The sequence below is a fragment of the Acomys russatus genome, chromosome 15 (assembly GCF_903995435.1).
Source record: "Acomys russatus chromosome 15, mAcoRus1.1, whole genome shotgun sequence".
Classification (NCBI taxonomy): domain Eukaryota; kingdom Metazoa; phylum Chordata; class Mammalia; order Rodentia; family Muridae; genus Acomys; species Acomys russatus.
The window spans coordinates 19,633,877-19,656,996 of record NC_067151.1 but is presented as its reverse complement, the minus strand read 5'-3'; the positions used below and the strand labels follow the sequence as shown (position 1 = coordinate 19,656,996).

The window sequence follows — 23,120 nt, the reverse complement described above, 5'->3', positions numbered from 1 at the left end:
ATTAAAGGAGTTTGCCACCATGCCCGGCTAACTTTTCTTAAGAAAGTTTATTTACTAATCCTGTTAAATTAACAAATTTCTTTTGCACTCAGCAATAGAAAATTAGAAACAGCTCAGTGGTTACAATGCTTACCCAGCAAGCAAGAGGACTAGATTTTTTGTTTTGTTTGTTTGTGTTTGTTTATTTCGAGACAGGTTTCTCTGTAGCAGCTCTGGCTGTCCTGGAATCACTTTGTAGAACAGGCTGGCCTTGAACTTACAGAAATCTGCCTGCCTCTGTCTCCCAAGTGCTGGGAATAAAGGCGCGCACCATTACTTTCCAACTGAGGTCTAGAGTTTAGGTCCCCAGAAACTCATGTAAGTGCCACGTGGTTATGATGGCCCACCTATAATTCAGCATCAGAAGTCAGAGACGGATTCCCAGAGCAACTGGCTAGCCAGACCAGCAACATCTGCCTCCAGGCCTCCATATACACATGCGCACCACATAAACATGAAAACTTGAAAAAGTAGAGTATAGTAATCACTTTGAAAAATGTTTTACTTTTTAAAGGGATCTTGTATCATCCAAATGTCTATATACAATGGTGCATTAATACCATCCTACAATCCAGTGTTATTTAAAATGCTCTTTCAACGGTGAATTAGTGTCACCAGAGCCAATATCAATAATTTGCCTGTTATATAACTTTCATATTTTTGGGTTTTTTGTTTTGTTTTTTGAGACAGAATTTCTCTATGTAGCCTTGGCTGTCCTAGAACTCTCTCTGTAGACTAGGCTGGCCTTAAACTGAGAGATCCACCTGCCTCTGACTCCTGAGTGCTAAGATTAAAGATATGTGTCACCACTGCCCAGCCCATAACTTTCCTATATTTAGAGAAGACAAAGTAAAATTACCAATGCATATATACCTGCTCCTAATGACAGAAGGTCCAGCCTTTGTGCGTTATCTGAAATGCTTGGGATTTCCCAGTTCTTGGGTCTTTGGAGGAGGTACAAAGTATCTTCCTGCGTGTGCGTTTTTGTTGTAATTTGATGCATGAAGTCAGATGATAGAATCTCCACACTCAGTTACTGTAACAGTTTGGGTTTGATGTTTTGAGATTAGGGACATTCAACTCTGTTAACCTTTTTCTTTCCACCTAGAGAATGCGTGATAGAAACCCAAGAACATTACAAGAGTAGATGGAGATCTGTTAGGATTCTCTACCTCACTATGTTCCTCAGCAGTGTGGGTAAGTGCTGGGAGTTACATAGTTCTACAGTTCAGACTAAATGCTTTAGCTTTGTGGTAATTTTAAGATTAGTTATCTATTTGTTGTTGTTTTTGAGACAGGGTTTGTTTGTTTGTTTTTTAAATAGCCCTGGTTGTCCTGGAATTTTCTCTGTAGAGTAGGCTAGCCTCAGAGATCTGCCTGCCTCTACTTCCCAAGTGCTGAGATTAAAGGCATGCCTAACTTATCTATTTAGAAAAGGCCTCACTATGAAGCCCAGGCTAGCCTTGAACTCAGGGTTCTGTTGTCTCAGCTTCCGTAGTGCTGAGATTACATACTGGGCTGATTTTTTTTTTTTTTCTTCCTTTAAAACACTTAGTTTTTATTACTCAGCCATCTAAGAAACAATTTCAAGTTTAATGACAAAAAGTTACTTGAGATGTTAATTGGAATGTTAAACATTGTACTTGATGTAGCTTTCTTTATTGTAAAGTGTACCTTTTTATGCTCTGGGTGGGAGAGGGTTTGAGACAGTTTCACTGTGTGTCCTACTCTGTGGCTCCTCCTTCTTCAGCCTTTTAAGTGCTAGATTACAGGTGTGGGCCACCAGGTCTGCCGAAGGAAGAAATGGCCCTCTAACTTCTTTATTCATCAGCATCAATTCAATTCCAAGTACTTAGAGAGTTGGATGCACCTCAGTGGCAGAGTGATGCCCAGCATGGCCGGGGTCCTGGGGTTCCCAACAGTGTCCCTGCCCCCACAAAAAAAGGAAAAAAAAAAAAAAGGAAAAAAACCACAAAGTAAAACTAAAACATAAAGATGATGCTAGAAATAAAATCTGTTACATTCAAAACAGATGTTAGGGACACCAACATGACTCAGGGGACAAAAGCACTTACTTGCCATGCAAGCTTGGCGACTGAGTTCAATCTCTGGAAGCTGTGGATTCTGCAAGCTTTCCTCTGCCCTCCACATGTGTGCCTGCAGTCATATACATGCAAGTGCCACTTTCACACACAGTAATAATGAAATTAAAACAAGAAAATTGACTTTAGCAGCCAAGGCTACATAGTGAGACCCTATCTCAAAATGATAGACTTAGGGGTTTTTTGGCATTTATTTTTATGTATGAGTGTTTTGCCTGCCTGTGGGTGTATATGAGGCACTCAGAAGAAGCTGTTGCATTCCTTGGAACTTGGGATCCAGAGTTACAAATGGCTGTGAGCCACTGTATGGGTGCTGGAAACTGCATTCAGGTCCTCTGGAAGAGCAAGTACTCTTAACCACTGGGCTATCTTCTACCCCACGCAAATAGACTTTGTAAAAGGAAGAAGTACTTAACTAATAGATGCTACGAGATGCATGAGTCTTAGGGTAGTGTGTGAAAGAAGTCAGCCCCTCCCGACTCTACCCTCGCTCTCAGCACTAGGGTTATGGACGATGACCTCTGTGCCCAGCTTTTAGGTAACAGTGGGGGTCCAAACCAGGGTTTCCATGCTTGTGTGGCAAGCCCTGTACAGACTAAACCATCTTTCCAGCCCTATGTAGTGCACTTTGCATACAGCTACCTTCCTGTTGCCCTCTCCTATCCCTCTACATGAACTGTATACTGTAAAGGGGCAAGTCATGTGACTAATTATTCATATCTCATTAAATTATTTCTTTATGTAAAGCATTGTCTCAAGTTGGTTTGAAATTCTTGATCCCCCGTCTCAACCTCCTGAGTGCTGAGATTACAAAGATGGGCCACTACACCCAGCAAAAAAGCTAAACGTTTAGGAGTAGCCTTTCATAATTTCTGGCTGAATTTGCTTACCATCGAGGAAGGACAAATAGGCCTGGGGTGTGGCTGGGTAACTTACCTAGAGCTCATGAGGCCCGGGTTTGATCCCCATCACCACAGAAAACAAAACAAACAAAAAAGATAACAATGACAAACAGGACAAGAGTTTCCATTTTAGTTTTCAAATGGAATCAAGAATTTGCCTTTAAAATGTGGCCATCTTTAAGTATCTGAGGTCATATACTCTCCTTGAGATGGTGTTCCCTCCTTCTCATCTTCCTTGCAGTGAATTGCTCTGTCAAACAGTGCGGAAGCTTTCAGTAATCTCTCTTAGACTAAAATTACCTTATTGTTTCTAGTTTATTTTTAAAATCCTTGCTACCTTTCTAAAAGCTATGCCTGTAATAGTGATTACATTACTATAATGCAAGTAAATGTGTCTGCCTCTTTGCAGGTTTTTCAATTGTGATAATGTCAATCTGGCCATATCTTCAAAAGGTTTGTGCATTTCAGTTCTGTTCTGTGAAGTAATAATAGTAGTGACTCACATGTGCTTGAGCTTTATCTAAAGAGTGTCTTTAGTATTCTGTAATTTGATTTGTTCCAGAATAACTTAAAATAATAGTTCCTCAAAAGAGGCGTAAGTCAGTCATATGCTCTACTGTACCAACAACACCACTTAGAACAGAAAGGGTGCTGGGCCAAGAACTGGACTTATGCCTGGAGCATGGCTGACAGGGTGAAGGCATGGCTGCCTCCTTAGTCAGCCGTGCTCACATCTTGTCACAACCTCCCCAGTGAAAAGGAGCTCAAGAAGACAAAGTGAGTTCTCAAAATGTACAGATGATATCTTTAAGGAGTAATTTCATGATTTTCCTGTGAAATTAATTTGAATTTTCAGGAAAACTTTGTGAAAAGCATAGGCATTATGGCTGTCTCTTGATGTTCCTAGGAGATTGTTTTTTCAGGTCCCCCCAAAGTGTGCCAAATCCATTACATACATTGATATGGTATTTGCATATAACACGCGCACATTCCCCTGTATGTTGTAATCATCTCTAGATTACATATGATGCCTAGGACAATGCCAACACTATGTAGTTGTTAAGTTTCTCTGTCCTAGAACAGTGACAAAAACCAGTCTGTGTTCAGTTCACTTTTGTCCTTCACGGTCCTTCACATGTGAAGGTCAGGGCCTGCACTGTCCTCTCTTACACCTGGAACTCCTCACTTCTTTGTCTTACTCTGAGTCACTTATACTGAATCACTTACTCTGATTACTCAACCCTAAGTTCTCTGTATCTTTATTAGCTCATCCCCTGCTTACTGATTTTCCGAGGGTCCACGTGTGTTAGGCTTTGGTCTATAGCAGATAAGCAGACACAGTGTGTTTGACATACAGACTTCAGGGACCCAGGCTCTGCAGGGCTGCACACAATTATCTTAGCTCCTATCTAGCTCCTCTCCTCTCCTTCCTTCCTGGGTTTTACTTTGTCTCTCCTTCCCTTCCTCCTTTCGACCTTGTAATCACCCTTCAAGCCTCTGCTCCTCTCACATCTTCAGAAAGCTTTTTTCTGATTGTTGTTACCTAGTTTAGGCCAGGTTTTCTGTGTATAGTTGGTTCTTCTTATTCTTGAGTTGAACTGTATTATAGAACTATTTTTTAAATCACCTGTACTGTTTTTTTTTTTTTTTTTTTTATTACCTCCTAAACTGTACTGTATAACAGCTTTCTTTACAGACATAGTAGTGCGCATTGTAAGTGATCAGAGATGACTCACACCTGTAGAAGGTATGTGTAGCTGGTATGCAAACACATTCTATATGAAGGGCTCGTGTGTGTCCTCGGGCGTCCTTGGGCGTCCTGGAGTCAATTCTGAGGAGACTCAGGGATGGCTCTACTTCATCTCTGTATCCTCAGTACTTGCCGTCTTGTAGTATGATGTCGGGTGTACAGTGATGAAGTCCCCCAGGATTGTTACATGTTCAGGAGCCCTCCACAGAAATACTAGCCCACGGAAGTTCTGGTAGGAATGCAGATGCTCTGGAACACAACCTGCATATTTGTCACAAATCAAAACATAGTTTTACTAACTGACCTAGCAGCCATGTTCCTAGGTACTTAGTTACCAGTGTCTGAACACTTACATGCATGCAGAAGTCTGTCTTGGAATGTTTATGACTGCCAGAAGCCGAAGACTGCTGTTGTGTAATGACTCTTAAAGCATTTACTTCTCTCTGCAGATTGATCAAACAGCTGATGCAAGTTTTTTGGGCTGGGTTATTGCTTCATATAGTCTTGGCCAAATGGTATCTTCACCTCTATTTGGCTTATGGTCTAATTATAGGCCAAGAAAAGAACCTCTTATCGTCTCCATCTTTATTTCGGTGGCAGCCAACTGCCTATACGCATATGTCCACGTGCCAGCTGCTCATAATAAATACTACATGTTGGTTGCTCGTGGACTGGTGGGATTTGGAGCAGGTAATTGTGTGTGTGTGTCCATGTGTGTTTGTGTGTGTTAGGCCACATTTTCCCTCCTGTTCTAGCCATGTCTCTGTGTCATCCCTTCTCAGTCTCACATCCCAGAGTGCAGCAAACTCATCTTAAGAAGAGGCACATGCCTTTTACCATCCTGCCTTTGTTCACGGTCCTCCTGCTACACACCCTCTTTAGTTTCTGCTAGTCTTCACCCTCAGGGTGCACATTGAGTGCTATATCTAGTGTGGAGCCCTCTCAGGCTTCTTGAATGGATTCTTTGCGTGCCTTATTGTACTGGTTCCATCTTTTTCACCAATTATAGTAAGCCTTTTTGTGTTGGAAGCAGTAAATGATATTTTTAAGTGTTCTGTGGCCCTAGGAGTCTGTACTACAAAACAAGTACCTAATAGATTTGTAAAACCTTTTATTTTTATTATGTATATGTATGTGTCTGCAAGTGAGAGCAGTGTCCTGAGAGGCTAGTAGATGGAACTTGAGTTACAGGTGCTTCTGAGCTGTCTGATGTGGGCGCTAGGAACAGAACTCAAGTGGGCTACAAGAGAGCAATATGAATGCTCTCTCGAGCCAAAAATTATTTTAGTTAAATTCTTAGTGGACCTTTTCTACTTCAACATTACATATTTATGCATGCAGTTTGTGATGCATTTCCTTATAAGGTAACACTCTGTTAATGCACAGTTGACTATTATTTGATAAGAAAAATTTGGTATTATACACTTTACATTATCTAAAGCTATATTTTTTACTCCTGTGGGTAGGCTTGTTTTATTTGGATTCTTGTCTTGCTGGTGGTGGTTGGTTTTGAGACAGACTCTCACTATATACCTTAGGCTGGCCTAGGACACTATGTGGCTGGCCTCTGTCTCCCAGTTGCTGAGATTACAGGTGTGCACCCCTTGCCTAGCTGCACTGTTTATCAGTGACAATATTGTGTTCTTATACACTTTGTGTGGTGGCATAGGGAAAGAAGGGACCCTGTTATTCATTAATATTTCTTGCTCTGTGTAGAGTCTGGTGAGGTGAGTGTTAGAGCTGAAGGGTGACTCCTTTACTCTGGGCACTGTCTCTTTAGGAAATGTGGCTGTTGTCCGATCGTACATTGCTGGTGCCACTTCCCTTCAGGAAAGAACAAGCGCCATGGCCAACACAAGTACATGTCAAGCGTTGGGATTTATTCTGGGTCCAGGTAGGTGGTCTTTACTCGACTACTTAAATTTGAATAGGGGTAACCTCTGAGGTTCAAATTTAAATGTAGTCCATGTGTGAGACTTTCTGGCTAAAGGGAAAAGGAGAGAAACTTTAAAAAGGAGAGAGGGAGCCAAGGAAGTAAGATGCGTTAACATAAGCAAAGTATAGTGATAAATATACATAGAAATATCATAATGAAACATTTTGTATGTCCACTAAAAATCATCATAGTCATGAAAAGATAAAACACCAATCTCCCCAAACTACTCTATTTGTGTGTGTGTGTGTGTGTGTGTGTGATTGTGACTGAACCCAGGGTTTCAAGCATGCTAGGCAAGTACTCTACCACTGAGCCTTAGCATGGAGGGACATTAATATCTTTGAGCTTTTTTTCCCCTGCATGTATGTTTGTGTGAAGGTGCCAAATCCCCTGGAACTGGAGTTATAGACAGTTGTGAGCTGCCGTGTGGGTACTGGCACTTGAACCCTGGTCCTCTGGAAGAATAGTCAGTGCTCTTAACCACTGAGACATCTCTCCAGTCCCTGACAGTAGGTTTTTAAAAAAATATATATTAGTATTTGCCTTGACACCAGAGCTCTTATTTAAGTGCTGTTTGCCTCATTTTACAGATGAGTATCTATCCCATGGTATAGAGAGTTTTCCCAGAATCAATAAACTAGGTGGGAAGTATGGGCCTCAGAACTAATGTTTTTGTGGGTGCTTTGTACCAAGTATTTGTGTAAGGACAGCATCTGCTTTTGTCCTCAGCTGAGGTTAGATCCCAGTTACTAATAGGGCCTATGGGAAATCATCTCAACCAGAAGTGAAAGCTAGGACTGTTCCATCCAAGTTTCACCACTGATTCAATATTAAGTGACACTAAATATGTAAAATTTAAGGACCATATACACAGTCATATTCAAAATGGTCGGCTTGAAAAATGTTATGCTTTCTGCCTTGATTAAAGTTCTAACTAATTGAGACAATAAGATTGCTCAGTAGGTCTTACTTTTATGCTGGCTGCCAAACCTTGTGGCCTGAGTTTGCACCCTGGAGACTGCATTGTGGAGGGACACATCAGACTCTGGAATGTTGTTCTCTGACTTTCATAGGTGCATCCTGGCAGGTGCAAGCCCTCCAGCCCCACATGCATACACTAACACAAATCAATATAATTTAAAATTTATAATTTATATATTGAATAAATTGTGTAGCTTAACTTTTATACAGAGTGGCTTTTTTTTATTTTTTAGAAAAGTAGATACTAAGGGTTAGAGTATAGCTCAGTGGTAGGGTAGATGCTTAGCATGTCTAATGCCTCAGTCCCTACCATTCCTCCTTCCCCCAACAAAAAAAGACCCTAAACATGTGGAAAATATGGTGACACATTATAGATCTATGAAAAAATAATAGGGCAGGAGAGATGGCTCAGCAGTTCAGAGCACTGACTGCTCTTCCAAAAGACCTGAGTTCAATTCCCAGCACCCACATGGCAGCTCACAACTGTCTATAAGTCCAAGATCTGACACCTTCACACAGACATACATGCAAGCCAAACACCAATGAACATAAAATAAAAACAAATTTAAAAAGAAAGTAATAAAGTAGTATATGCTATAAAAAACTGAAAGATCAAGAAGAGATGATACCGAGTTGATTGAGTTGTATAATGCACACATCTGTGTGTCATCTTTCTCATACTGCCTCCCTAAAGAGCCTTCTTAGATAGTTTTTCTATTTATTCCATCCTGCTTGAATATTAATGCCACACATCTCTCACATATCCTAACACATATGCATATAAATATACACATATGTATGTCTGTGGTTTATATAAGAAAAGACTAAATTGTCTCTACCAACCAAGAGCCAGTTTTCTCCCTCCACTTGAGATCCCTTAACACACATGGCAGCTCCATACAGACCCTAGCAGTTCTGTGGTGAGCATCTTGTACAGTTTTTAGCTTCTGCCTCCCATATCAAAACTTACTGTTCACATATTACTTTATTAGTGTTTCAGACTTGCTTTGCACTCGTTGGAGAAGAGGGTGTGACATGGGACGCCATCAAGCTGCAGATCAACATGTACACAGCACCGGTTTTACTCGGAGCCTTCCTTGGAGTTCTAAACATGATTCTGATTCTTGTTACATTAAGGTAACTTTATAGAAATGATAAGCTATGTTTGTAGATTCTAAATTTTAACTAACCTTGCTATTATTGAAGGAAAATTATTCTCAGTCTTTTTGTGTGTGTAGTACTGGCCCTCATGCATGCTAAGCAAGCCCTTTACTATGACTCTGTATCCTCCAGTCCCTAGCTGCCTTTATAGAGATTTATTTTTATGTTTTTAAGTGTTTGCCTACATGTATATATGTGAACCATATGCATGCAGTGCCTTCAAGAACCAGGAGGGAGAATTGGGTCCTCTGGAATGGCCATTACACAATTGGCTTTCAGGAACCGAACCTAGGTCCTCTGCAAGAGCAGCAAGTGCTCTTAGCTGCTGAAGCCCCTCTCTAGCCTTTAACTTTTTTTACTTTTTATTTTAATGTCGGGTTCTGATAAGTTGCTTAAGTGTTCTGAGCACCAGAAGGCCTTCAATTTGCAATCTTCTGCCTTAGCCTCCAGACAGCTGAGACTATAAGCCTGAGCTGTGAGGCCTGGTCAGCGATCTGTGGATGGGCTCAGCTAAAGGGTGCTATACTGGCAACTGCTGTAGTAAGACAGATTAGGAATGAACATACATTAGGAAGCTATGCTCCTGATTTAACAAGTTTCTAGGTATTGAAATAGTATTTCATTTTCTAAAGCTAGTATAATTACTTAGAATTTCTTGTTTTTATTTTAGTTTTTAGTAAAAGTTTTACTGTGTAGCCAAGGCTGCTTCAGAACTCAGGCTTTTTTGGCCTTAGCTTCTGAAGTGTTGGTATTATAGCTGTGTGCCACCAAACCTAGACCTGTTTTTGTTGCTGTTGTTTGTTTTGTTTTGTGTGGTTTTTTTTTTTTTTTTTTTTTTGAGACAGGGTTTCTCTGTATAACCTTGGCTGTTCTAGAACTCACTTTGTAGACCACCAGGCTGGTCTCGAACTCACAACGATCCACCTGCTTCTGCCTCCCAAGTGCTGGGATTAAAGATGTGAAGGGCCCCTTCGCCCCCCAACCCCAACCTAGCATTGTTATGTTGGATTTTTTTTAAAGAGTGCTTCATTCAAAATTTCCAAACCACTTATAGCTAATTTTTAAAACATTGAAAACTTCAAATATGTACTAAGGCAAGTCATGTACACTTCTAAGTACATTTTGAAAAAGTATTATATGATGATATGTAGTCTTCCTGGTCAGGAGAGTGATGTGGGAAGATTGCTTGACCCCAGGTATTTGACAGCCTGGGCAACAGTGCTGGGCCTTTTCTCAGTGAGGTCACGCTGGAGGTACACAGTTCGAGGCTTTGGGGCTTTCTTATCTAGCATGTATAAGGCTCTGCTTCATGTCCAGTACTAACAAAAAAAGATATAGTTACTGTTCTTTTTTTAGTAATTCATTTATAATTGTATTTCTCAGAAGCCAATAAGAGAAACTATCTGACTGTGGGAAAGATAGGGTGCTAAAAATAAGCAATCTGCTTCTGAATTAAGGTCTTGTTAATATGTGTGCTATTCTTTTTAAGAGAGCATCGCGTGGATGACCTGGGACGGCAGTGTAAGAATGTGAATTGTCAAGAAGGTACTGTCAGCCTGTGTTGCACCACCTGAGTATCCTGATTCTATTTGGTTAATATTCACATAGCTTTTGCCCCCAAACACCATACAGTGGGTGACTGGGGAATCTTTTCAAAGGTGAAAGAAGTCTATATTAATTTCCTTAAACAAACCTATACCTATCTGTTATGTGGTATTTATGAATGGCAATGCTAAAGCCATAGCTAAAGATCACTTATCCTAAAATCCTTGCACTTTTTGCCATGGTCCTTGTAACCAAGGTACAGGGAGCCTTTTCTGTCTCAAAGAGTTTTTGTAGTTGTTTTGGAACAGTGTCTCAGCATGTAGCTCAGGCTGACCTTGAAAATGACATGTTTGAGAGCAAGGCTGCCCTACAACTTGAGATCCTTCTGCCTCAGTCTCATAAGTACTGGGGTCACAGGTGTATTACACCTGGCTTCCAGCAGTTCCGTGTACCTTAATTACCTAAGTAGCCATTCTATTATTTTATAAATGTGTATTTTCATCTTACAAATTATTTGCTGGTGTGTGGGATATGCATACGTGCAGGGGCACGTTCCCATGTGGGTCTGCACAATCAGATGTCCCCCTCCCCCCGTGTGCTTTCCACCTTACTTTCTGAGACAGTTTCTTACTGACCTGGAGCTTGCCATTTTGGATAGAATGCTGGCTGGTGAGCCCCAAAAATCCACCTGTCTCTGTCCCCAGTGCTGAGTGAAGTGGTTAGCACCACCACACCTGAGTGCTGTGGATGCTGGAGACCAGAACTCAGATCGTCATGCCTGCATAACAAACACTTCACTAATCTTCACAGCCCACTCCTTTAAATCTGCTTCTGGCTTATTTTTAAGTTCCCAGTCTGTTAAGTAGGAATATTTTCCTTAGTAAATAGTTACTTAGTTACTGGTTGTAGCCTCTAGCCATATGAAAGAATGCAAACTGACACTTGTTCGGTGAGTTCGGTGACTTTATAAGATTATAAACTAAATTAAATTTCACAAAACTAAAGTGAAATTTTACTAAATACTTTCACATAAAATAATTTTATAGTTCAATAAATATCTTGATAAAATCCATTTGGTAAAAACTTATATGATTTTTAAAATTTTAAATATAGTCAAGTTTAAAGAGGTTTTCCTTGAGTAGATTTTAATTTCTAATTACATAAAATTGGGGGTGGGTGGAGTGATGGCTCAGAAATTAAGAGCACTTACTGCTCTTACAGGGACCTGGGTTTAGTTCCTGGCACCCACATGGTGGCTCAAAACTTCCTGTAACTCCAGTTCCAGAGTATCTGAAGCCATCTCCTAATCTCTTCAAGCACTGTATATATATGCTGGCGAAACACTAATACACATAAAAATGAATCAATAAATCAACTTAATTTAAAAATTGTATCAATATATCAAAGCTGTCTTTCCTTAAAATTCTTGTAATCAGGGCACATAGTCACCTTCCTCAGCCTGGGATGCATTTCTGAGTTCCCTTTCAGCAACCAGTGCTGAGTAGAAGCTGCAGGGAACTAACCATATATGTTGGAATTTTCAGTCTGACTTGGGGCAGCATTTGCACTTGACTCAAAGAGGTCAAGACAGGCTCTGGGTAGTAACTAAGAATTAGAAGAGTATATCCCAGACAGTACAAGGGTCAGAAGAGCTATGGCCTGCTTAGGTGAACGGATCGGATGGAGGTGGCCAGTACTCCTGCTGGACTGCAGAGCAAAGTCAGAAGCCACTACAGACCATTTCTAAACCACCTTTCTCCTGAACTTACACAAATGTTCTATGTCAGGGAAAGCCATACCTGCTTCTCCCCCCCGCCCCCCCCCCCCACACACACACAGAGAGAGAGAGAGAGAGAGAGAGAGAGAGAGAGAGAGAGAGAGAGAGAGAGAGAGAGAATATACATGTCCATTCTTGTGTTACTTATGACATTGACACTGAATAACAACGTGAGGGATGAATGTGAGTTGATGCATATGGCCGTGCATATAACTGAAGTTATGTCAGGAATGGTCTGTACTGAGTACGTCATGTAACTGATTAGTTCAAGGTGAGAGTCTAAAGACATTGCCATGCAAAGATACAAATACTTTTATTTTTGAGATAGGTCTTGTTATAGCTTAGGCTGGCCTTCAAATCATGATTCTACTGCCTAAGCTTCCTGTGTACAGGGATAACTGTATGTCACCGACCTTAGCATTAATATAACTTTCAATTAATATTTCCTTAGACAGTTTCATACATTTACACACACGTACTGACCAGCCTCATTCCCACCCAGTTCTGATCTGCCTGCTACCCTGCTTACTGACCTCTTCCTCACAAATCTCACATAACCTTTTTAATGACAGGAAATAAAACCAAACATTTAAAAATTATGTGTATTTTGTGTTTATGATATGCTGAACGTTGAGAGTCCTCTCTCACCACATAGATCCAGGGGACCAAACTCCAGTCCTTACTTGGTGGCAAGGGCCCTTTGCCATTGAGCCATCTCACTGTCCCAAAAGGAAGATTTTTACCAACACTAATAATACATAGTGTTGGGAAAAAAAAAAAAAAAAAAAAGAGCCATTGAAATGAACCAAAGAACTGGGAACTGTTTGAGGAACTATTGATATTACTTAATAAAATCATTATAAGTTTAAATTTTAGGTAAGGTAGAAAAATCTGTACATGGAACTAAGCAAATGTGTTTTCCATGAAGTCTACAAAATGTACTCTTTGGACTGGGAGAGAGCAACACAAGCCAACTGAGTGATTCCTGTAGCTGATGGTCCTCATGCACTCCCTGGAAGAGTGGCCACTTTAAACACCATTTGAAGGCTGCTCCCCCTGCGACTATTTCCCTCTGCCTCCTTCCCTTCCTTCCCAGCTTCCCTCCTGTTTTGTTACTAATAGTCCAGGCTGGCCTCAAACTTTGGCCATCCAGCCTTAGCCTCCCGAGTGCTGGGGTTACAGGTGTGAGCCACCACCCTCAGCCAAGAATTTCCTATTGCTTTGCTTTGAAAAATTAGATATATAGGTAATACCATATTTCTCCTATTTATAGAAAATACAGATGAACTTCAGATTCCTGAAGGAAGTATTGATCATGTTGCTGTTGTGGCTACCAATATTCTGTTTTTTGTGGTTTTGTTTATCTTTGCAGTTTTTGAAACGTAAGTTTTATTCTGTCTTTATTTAAATCTGATTACATACTAATCTGTGCTTACTTATGCTTACAGAGTTGGATTTTAAAAACTTAAGTAAGAGCCAGGCAGTGGTGGTGCACACCTCTAATTTCAGCACTCGGAAGGCAGAGACAGGTGGATTTCTGAGACTGAAGCCAGCCATGACTACAATGTAGTAAAAACCACAGTAATACCCTGTTTGGAAAAGCCAAAACCTGTCAACCAACCAACCAATCAAATTATGTAAGGCACATTTTTCTTAAATAAATTTGCTTTGTTTTATTTTTCATTTTAGTTTTGTTTTTTTGAGACAGAGTTTTTATATGTATCCTGCTTTCCTAGAATTCCCGATAAAGACTAGACTGGCGTTAAACTCAGATCTGACTGTCCCTGTCTCCTGTGTCCTGAGACTAAATGGGTGTACCACCATGGCCAATTTAAATAAAAATATATGTAGATTTAGTACCATAATATAATTAACACTAAATCTGGCAATATTAGCTATATTTAATCTTTGGTCAAAAATTATAAAATTTACAACTGTGTAGGTTTCATTCATCCTTTTAAAAAAATCACATGACCCTTTCAAGAGAAAAGAGTATATATATAAAACTAGATATTGTAAATCAGTTCCAAATGCATCACACACACACACACACTCCTTCAAAAAGCCACTTTGTTTCTTCAAGTGGGGAGGGAAAGACTCTCATAAGCTGTAATGTTACCATTTGACAACTTGATTTATTTCCATGCACCATAACATTTTTGTGTCAATACATATAGATGTGCTTGGTGTATATTTTCAAAATTATTCATCCACTTGAAAATAATATGTTTTTTAAAAAAAGATTTATTATTATATATACTGTGCTCTGCCTGCATGTACACCTGCAGGCCAGAAGAGGGCATCAGATCACATTATAGATAGTTGTGAGCCACTGTGTGGTTGCTGGGAATTGAACTCAGGAGCTCTGGAAGAGCAGTCAGTGCTCTTAACCTCTGAGCCATCTCTCCAGCCCCAAAGTAATAAGTTTCTAATACAAAACACACAACACATAAAATTGGCCACATTACCCTTTCCCCTAATACTGGGGATTGGCTGTAGGGCCTCTGGCATGCTAGGCAAACGCTTGACTGCTGAGCTACACGCTGCTCACTTTTCATTTTGAGACAGCATCTCACTAAGTTGTCCACACTGGCATTGAACTCACTCTGTAGCTCAGGCAGACTTTGTCATCCTCCTGTCTCAGCCTCCTATAGTTGGGCTTACAGACCTATATAATCTGGCCCAGTATTTTAGCTAGTTTAAAATGTTTTTTTTTAGCTGGGCGTGATGGTACACACCTTTAATCCCAGCACTCGGGAGGCAGAGGCAGGCAGATCGCTGTGAGTTTGAGGCCAGCCTGGTCTACAAAGTGAGTCCAGGACAGCCAAGGCTACAACAGAGAAACCCTGTCTTAAAAAACAATAGCAACAGAAAATTTTATTTTAGATTTATTTATTTATTTTTTTAATGTTATGAGTGTTTCATGCACCATGTGTGTGTCTGATGCCAATGCAATCAGAAGAGAAGATTGGGTCTCCTGAAACTGGAATCACAAATAGTTACAAACCACCATGTGGTGCTGGGATTTGAACCTGGGTCCTCTGTAATAGCAGCAAGTACTCTTACCCTCTGAGCCATCTCTCCAGACCTTTTAACTGCCTTTGAAAAGTTGAACACAATGACATTACGTATGGTCATAACTTTGTGAACCATGTCAAGAATCTTACCATCATCCCAGTCAAGCGGTACACCCTCTCACCGTTACTCCCCATGGCTTCTACCAGCTCTAAGTGACCTGTGTAAGAAACCTCGTATAAGTTGTGGCATGCAGTATTTTGGTGTTGCATGCTTCATTTAACTGAGTTTGAGGTTTTTTAGGGTTCTTAACTTTTTTTTTTTTGAGACAAGGTCTCTCTGTTTTAATCTTGGCTGTCCTGGACTCGCTTTGTAGACCAGGCTTGTTTCGAACTCACTGCGATCTGCCTGCCTCTGCCTACTGAGTGCTGGGATTAAAGGTGTGTGCCACCATGCCTGGCCCTAATTTCTTATGGAAGGTACCAGCCACTTTTAGCTGCCTGTTCATCTGCCGATGAGTTTTGTTGGCACCATGCAGCTATGCTGAGTGATGCTGCTGTGCACATGTCAGCTTGAGTTTTGGCCTTGCTCTTGGGTTCTGTACCTGGGAGGAATTGCTAGGGACACATTGACTGTTTAGCTCATAAACAATGCATTTGTTTTCTATATCAGCTTATCTGATTTCAAGGTTTAAGATACTATCTTTTTTCTTTCTTTCTTTCTTTTTTTTTTTTTTTTGAGGCAGTGTAGCCTTAGTTGTCCTGGACTCACTTTGTAGATGAGGCTAGACTTGAACTCACAGAGCTCTGCCTGCCTCTGCCTCTCCGAGTGCTGGGATTACAGGCATGCGCAACTGTGCCTGTCAAGATACTACTATTCTTTTTAATAAAAAATTTAATTGTTTGTATATAAATATAAATTGTTCTGTTGTCAGCCAACAGAAGATGGTAGAATATAAGAGTAGAGTTGGCAGAGGTGTTCATAGGGAGGGAAAGAAACAGGCAAAGTACTGATGGAGGGAAAAGTCCTCTAGGCTCTAGTAATAACAGTGGGCACTAACAATGCCTTAGTGTGAAACTGCTGGTAACTTACTCACTTTGATAATGACGGGAAACATTTAGAAAGTACACTTCCAGGAAAACTGAAATACATTTCTGATTTTGAAAAACATGTCAATGTAAAGTTTACCTTTGTAGAGGCTCTTGATGGGAACAGTGGTCCCTCTGTAGAGGAAACTCCCCAAAGAGAAGTTAGTCACAGAGTCCCACCCTTAAAGCTCAAAGCTCCACCAAAAGTAAAGATCAGTGTCAACCACTACATAACTATGAGTCGTTGCTGGAAGGGTCGAGTTATAATTGATTTATGTTGTCTCCTGTTGGCAAGCCTTCTGCATGTAACTGTGTTCCTTATATAAACTAAATTTTAAAGGGTTGTATATTCTTAAAGGTATTATTTTTCATGTTTATATTTAATTCTTAGTGACTGCTATTTAAAAGAGTCTGTTCTTCTTTTCTTAGAATCCTCACTCCGTTAACTATGGACATGTATGCCTGGACCCAGGAGCAGGCTGTGCTCTATGATGGAATTATCCTTGCTGCTTTTGGAGTTGAGGCAGTTCTTATTTTCATGGGAGTTAAATTACTTTCCAAAAGGTAAGTTACATGTTTTCAATTTTATTTTAAATCTTTTTGTTTGTTTTGTTTTGCAAAAAAAAAAAAAAAAAAAAAAAGATACATGAAGCAGTGCTAATATAAATGAATGTGCTAGTAAAATAATTTTCAAGTTTTTTTCTCATGTGTTATAGCTTTTTTTGTTGTTTTGTTTTTTCTTCTTTTTTTGCTAAGACAGTATGTAGCTTTGACTGGCCTGGAACTTACTTTATAGACCTATAGACCTGGAATTCATAGGCCAGCCTGCTTCTGTCTCCTGATTAAGAGCATGCACTACCATGCCTGACTGACTGTATTATAGTTCTTGAAAGTTTGCAAAACAATGCAGACTTTACTGAGAGTTCATGATAATTTTATATTCTATGGCATCACTGTGGTAAAGCAAAATGCCTTTCTAAGTAAATAACTCAACACTGATCTATTGTTATATATTGTGTTATGTATATTAGTAAAAGTGCATTTTATAAGGCATTGTCTTACTAGATTGAATGACTCAAGCTTGGAGAATTTTGGTTATCAAAGCCTCTACACTGATGGCTGAGAGAAGAGGACCATGATTCCCTGCATATTGAGACCATGTCTCAAAGAACAAACTGAATTTACATAGATTTTTCTGTGTTTTGCTTTTATGAGGAGGTCTCATGTACCTTGGCTAGCCTTGAATTGCTGATCCTCCTGCCTCTTTCTCAGGCACTGGGATTAGAGGTATGCATTTTTTAGAACTTCTAATCAGGTTTTCAGCTTATAAACACCATATCATCACCATGGCAAATACAGTAAAATCATTTCTCAAAGTTGTTGTTTGACCATGTAACTTTTTGTGTATGTGGTGCTGGGAGTTGAACTTAGAGCCTCCAATATGTGAGACAGGTGCTTACCATGATGTTTCCAGCCCCTCTAAAGAAACCCAGTTTCGGGGGAATACGGGAAGGTACACATGTGTAAATGAGTTCTGTCACGTAGTTTAGTTTTCTCTCTGGGTTCTGGGAATTGAACCAGAGCATCATGCGGGCGAGGCAAGCATTCTACCACTGAGCCATATGTCCCCAGCCTGTCATATATGTAAAGCTGGTGAACAGCTTTAATGCTTTATTCTTTTTTTTTAAAGATTTATTTATTTATTATGTATATAGTACACATCAGATCTCATTATAGATGGTTGTGAGCCACCATGCGGTTGCTGGGAATTGAACTCAGGACCTCTGGAAGAGCAGTCAGTGCTCTTAACTGCTGAGCCATCTCTCCAGCCCTAATGGTTTATTCTTAAAATATTGAAAACAAACATAGACATGTATAGGCATGCTTATTCTTCACAATGGTTCTGAGTCTCTTTCCCCTAATAGCTACTGACAAGCTCTACTTTTTATAGGAAAAGATAAGTATATTTATCTAGAGTCCAACCCCCTGATCTGAAATCAGCGGTTTATTAGAATAGTCTTTTTTTTTTTCCTCCCTGATACAGGGTCTTACTATGTAGCTCGGGCTGGCCTGAACTCTTCCCTGAGACAGGGTCTTACTATGTAGCTCAGGCTGGTCTGAACCCCCTCCCAGTCTTCCCGCCCTGTGTCTAGATGCTGAGACCCCAGGTGTACACTGCCATGATGGGTGCTGGTTGCTTTCTGTGGAGCATTCAGTTTAGCATTGCACCGATTGATAAATACGATGAACTTTGTAACAATTACATATGGCAATGGAATTGTGAGTTTTCACTTCATTTAAAAACAAGCGTTTCTATTCAACAGGATTGGCGAGCGTTCTATTCTCCTGGGAGGCCTCGTGATTATATGGGTCGGCTTCTTTATCCTGTTACCCTGGGGAAACCAGTTTCCCAAAGTACAGTGGGAAGGTACAGTGATTTCAGTTCTGTAGCGTGAGCCCTTCCATTCTTTAGAAGCAGAGGGCAATACCTTATCCTGCTTTATTTTACAGATTTACACAATAGCTCAATCCCTAATGCTACATTTGGGGAAGTTATTATTAATCTTTGGAATTCTCCAAGAGAAGATCACAGTGAACAGCCAGTTGGGTGCCCAGTTGAACAAGCCTGGTGCCTGTACACCCCGGTGATCTATCTGGCCCAGTTCCTGACAGCGTCTGTGCTAGTTGGAATAGGCTATCCAGCCTGCAATGTCATGTCCTATACATTATATTCAAAAGTTCTAGGACCCAAACCTCAGGTGAGCACGTGAATTGCAGTTCCCACATCTCCTTTTGCTGTAGTTGTTCTTAGCAGACACTGCGCGAGGGTGGGTGTTTAGACAAGCTCAGGAACTAGAGCTCACTATCCCTTGTGGCCCCACCTGAACTTTAGGTTCTACCTCTGCCTCCATCACCCGAAAAAATTGTAATGTGTTTGATAAGATTTATCTAGTGAAATATAACATTGCTAAATCAGAACTCAGATGTCCTGGAGCAATAATTATTAGCTCAAAATAATTTTCATTAAAAAAAAAACCTCTAAACTTGAAATTTCTAAAACTCATTATTAAAGAAAACCAAAATTAGCAGACAAATTTGCATTTAGGCAGTTATAAGGGATGAAAACACAATAGTCTTGTCTTAAAAAACTTTTTTGGCAGCTATATCTATTTCCTCTTCTGTGGTGTGCTGGAGACTAAGCCCAGGGTCTTGAGCTACTGCTGTTCTGCTACACTGAGACCTACCTATGTGTATTTTAACTGTTGGTTTTGTAGTGTTAGGATTGGATTCAAGGCTTTGCACATGCTAGGACAGTGCTCTGAAGTAAAGCTCTGGCCCAAAATTGATTAGGTAAGAATGTTGGAGGCTGAGGCAGAAAAATCACTGCAAGTTCAAGGCCGGCCTGGTTGACATAGTGAGGTCCAGGACAGCCACGGTGAGAGTCAGTCTCAAAAATAACACAAAGACACACTCAAAAATTCATAGGCTGGAAGTACAGCCTTTATCTTGGAATGCCTGACACCCTAGGTTTGAACCTTAGCATGTAAGCACACACATTCATGCTCCAAGTCATTTTTTTAATTCATTAAAAATACATCGATGCACTGCGAATAACAGTTTCAGAGAGGTCATAATTACTAAAATTTTAATGAAGTCAGACTCCATTTCCAGCCTGTTATATGACTATGTAAATGGGTATATGCACTTCAAGGTGCCTATCATGGAATTTTTTTAGAGAGCAACTTTCAGAGACATGCTGCACTTCATTTTATAGATATGGCATCACTTAATCACAATTGGATTATTGTTTACTTATTCTCTGTATGTTTCTAACTTTTGTAACTTTTTAATGGCAGTTATTTAAATGGCTACAAATTATATTATGCTTTAAAAAGTAAACTGAGCCGGGCTTGGTGGCGCAAAACTTTAATCCCAGAACTCAGGAGGTAGAAGCCTGATCTACAAAGCGAGTCCAGGACAACCAAGGCTACACAGAGAAACCCTGTCTCAAAAAACCAAACCCAAATCAAACCAAACCAAACAAAAACAAAAACAAAAAAACCAAAAAAAAAAAAAAAAGGAAATTGAGCTGGCTATTGTGGCACATGCTTATAATCCCAGCATTTCTGAGTTAGAAGCAGGAAGATCTCAAATTTGAGGCCAGCCTGTGCTACTTGGTAACTCTTAGGCAAACCTAGACTATAAGTAAGATCATCTTTAAAAAGCAAACTAAGGAGATGGAGACAACTCAGTAGTCAAGAGTGCTTACATCTCTCAGAGAATGGAGTTCAGGTCCTAGCAGCCACATTAGGCGGCTTATGTGATCTGTGACTCCAGCTCCAAGGGATCTAGTAACACCAGTACTTCCTGGCCCAGAACTCAGTAATGTAGGCTAGGCTGGCTGACTGCCTTGGCAACCCAGGGGTTCTGCTTGTCTCTAACTTGCCAGTTCTGGGACTCTAGCATGTGCTACCATGCCCCAAGCCACCCCCCCCCCCAACCACCCCCCCCCCCCGGCTTGTTGTTGTTGCTCTTAATATTTTTATTGAACATGTCATCTAGTGCACTTTGATTTGATCATATCCACTCTATTCTCACACTCCAACCCAGATCCACTCCCACTGCTGAGCTTTCTGATCTGTTTTGGGGGTTGAACTCAGGTATCTGAGTTTATAAGGAAAACACTACCAAATTCATTGAGCTATTTCTCCAGATCAGTTTTTTGGTTTGTTTGTTTTTCGAGACAGTCTCTCTGTGTTAGCCTTGGCTGTCCTAGACTCACTTTGTAGACCAGGTTGGCCTCAAACTCACAGGGATCTACCTGCCTCTGCTTCCTGAGTGCTGGGATTAAAATCGTGCGCCACCATGCCCGGCTTTCAGATTAGTTTTTTGAGATAGTGTTTGGTCATGCATCCTGAACCTGTGATCTTTCCATGTGCTAGGTTACAGGCCTGTAAGACCATACCGTTTATTATTCCTGTATTTGGAGAGATTTCAAAGGGAAGAGAAGGTGTTGCTTATAAGTTTGTAATAGCACCATTTTTATTTTAAAATAACTAAACCTGAATTAATTTGTTGTCCTCTACCTTACCCCTACAGGGTATATACATGGGCTGGTTAACCACTTCTGGAAGTGCAGCACGGATTTTTGGGCCTGTGTTCATCAGCCATGTGTACACTTACTTGGGCCCACGATGGGCATTCAGCCTTGTGTGTGGAGTAGTGGTGCTCACCATCTTGCTCATAGGAGCCGTTTACAGAAGACTCATTGCCTTTTCTGTCAGATATGGGAGGGTCCAGGAGTAAGCTGGCAGCCTGCTGGATGCTTGCTGCCTAGGAACCCTGAGTGACTTAACTATGAAAGGTAGGATGTTAAGAACATTCTGGATCATAACCTCCATATCAAAGGTGAACTGTTGCCGGCAGTGGTGGCGCACGCCTTTAATCCCAGTACTTGGGAGGCAGAGGCAGGTGGATCTCTGTGAGTTCGAGGCCAGCATGGTCTACAGAGCAAGTTCCAGGACAGCCAGAGCTGTTACACAGAGAAACCCTGTTTCAAAAGACAAACAAACAAAATAAGGTGAACTATTTTTCATATCATACCTTACTGGAGTCCCATGAATTAAAAAATGAATGAGTAACAGTTTGTAGGTATGAACTACAGTCAGTGTAAACTGTAGAGGTCTCTCTAAAGCAACAGACTATGCAGTGCAACTGGAGGGAAGTTCTTTACTGACCAAACACATCAGAATGAAACATTAAAAAAAAAAAAAAAAAAAAAAAAAACTAAAAAATACAAGTATTTTCATGAAAAAAATAAAAAAAAAAGCATTTTTATTCACTTTCCTAATGAAATAAAACTGAGCCTTAAATTCCTTTAGCCTGCCCACAACCAGATTAAGCGTTAGTTTTTCTTTCCTGCCTAAGGTGAGTCCATCACCTCCCCCTCGATGTGTAATTCCCACATTGCACCTTTGCCTATTTTACTTTAGAATCTGATTCTAAGTTAACCTATGAGTAAAAATAATGTTAGTGTCTGAGGAGTAAAATGACAGTCAAGGTGGTTTTTTACTACCTTTAGAAGGGCTGCCAGTAAATTTACATTAGAAACAAATAAATTTGTTCTAATATGGTATTTACAGCAAATGGATTTTTTTAAACAATTGGGTTTTTTCTTTCTTTTTAAAGGTTTATTTATTATTACGTATACAGTGCTCTGCCCATGTGTATTCCTGCACACCAGAAGAGGGCATCAGATCACATTATAGATGGTTGTGAGACACCATGTGGTTGCTTGGAATTGAACTCAGGAGCTCTGGAAGAGCAATCAGTGCTCTTAACCTCTGAGCCATCTTTTCAGCCCCCAGCAAATGGATTCTTAAAATTATTACTATTTTCCAAGTCCTTTAAACTCTAGTGTAAACTTTAACCTGTTAATGGCCCTTGTCAGTGATGAGAGAGGAACAGCTGTTTCTAGCCAGTCTGCAGAACCATTCACAGCAGCAGAACTGCATTTGGGTTTTGGATGCTGTGACATCTTGCTTGGTCAGGCTGGGATTTGAGGCAGAATGGCCAAAGGCAACTATCAAACTGCATCATTTCTACCTCTGTATGAGTCGAACACTGTTATGTGTATGGGAATCACTGCAAAAGATGCAGAAGTGTTTCCCCATTATGTTACTGTGGTTTTAAATCTGAGTGTGAACATTATTTTCTCCACTTTATACTGTACAGTCTACTGAAGCCATCAGCACTAAGTGATGGCAGCATTTCGCTTCAGTTAGTTTCTGTTTTGTCAGGCCCTGGACATCTTACTTGCTCTT

General features: G+C 40.4%; 1 protein-coding gene across 1 annotated transcript in view; it reads left to right on the top strand.

The window, feature by feature from the left end:
- The window catches only part of Mfsd8 (major facilitator superfamily domain containing 8), a 28,222-nt gene extending 6,147 nt beyond the window's left edge, over positions 1–22,075 (top strand). Inside the window, exons 2-12 of the mRNA XM_051157095.1 lie at positions 1,148–1,236; positions 3,453–3,496; positions 5,243–5,483; positions 6,574–6,687; positions 8,703–8,847; positions 10,361–10,416; positions 13,467–13,575; positions 16,726–16,860; positions 18,621–18,724; positions 18,808–19,055; positions 21,397–22,075. Coding sequence (XP_051013052.1) covers positions 1,148–1,236; positions 3,453–3,496; positions 5,243–5,483; positions 6,574–6,687; positions 8,703–8,847; positions 10,361–10,416; positions 13,467–13,575; positions 16,726–16,860; positions 18,621–18,724; positions 18,808–19,055; positions 21,397–21,603 — 1,492 coding nt within the window. The 3' untranslated portion in view covers positions 21,604–22,075. The remainder of the gene's footprint in view (positions 1–1,147; positions 1,237–3,452; positions 3,497–5,242; positions 5,484–6,573; positions 6,688–8,702; positions 8,848–10,360; positions 10,417–13,466; positions 13,576–16,725; positions 16,861–18,620; positions 18,725–18,807; positions 19,056–21,396) is intronic.
- Positions 22,076–23,120: the final 1,045 nt, after the last annotated feature.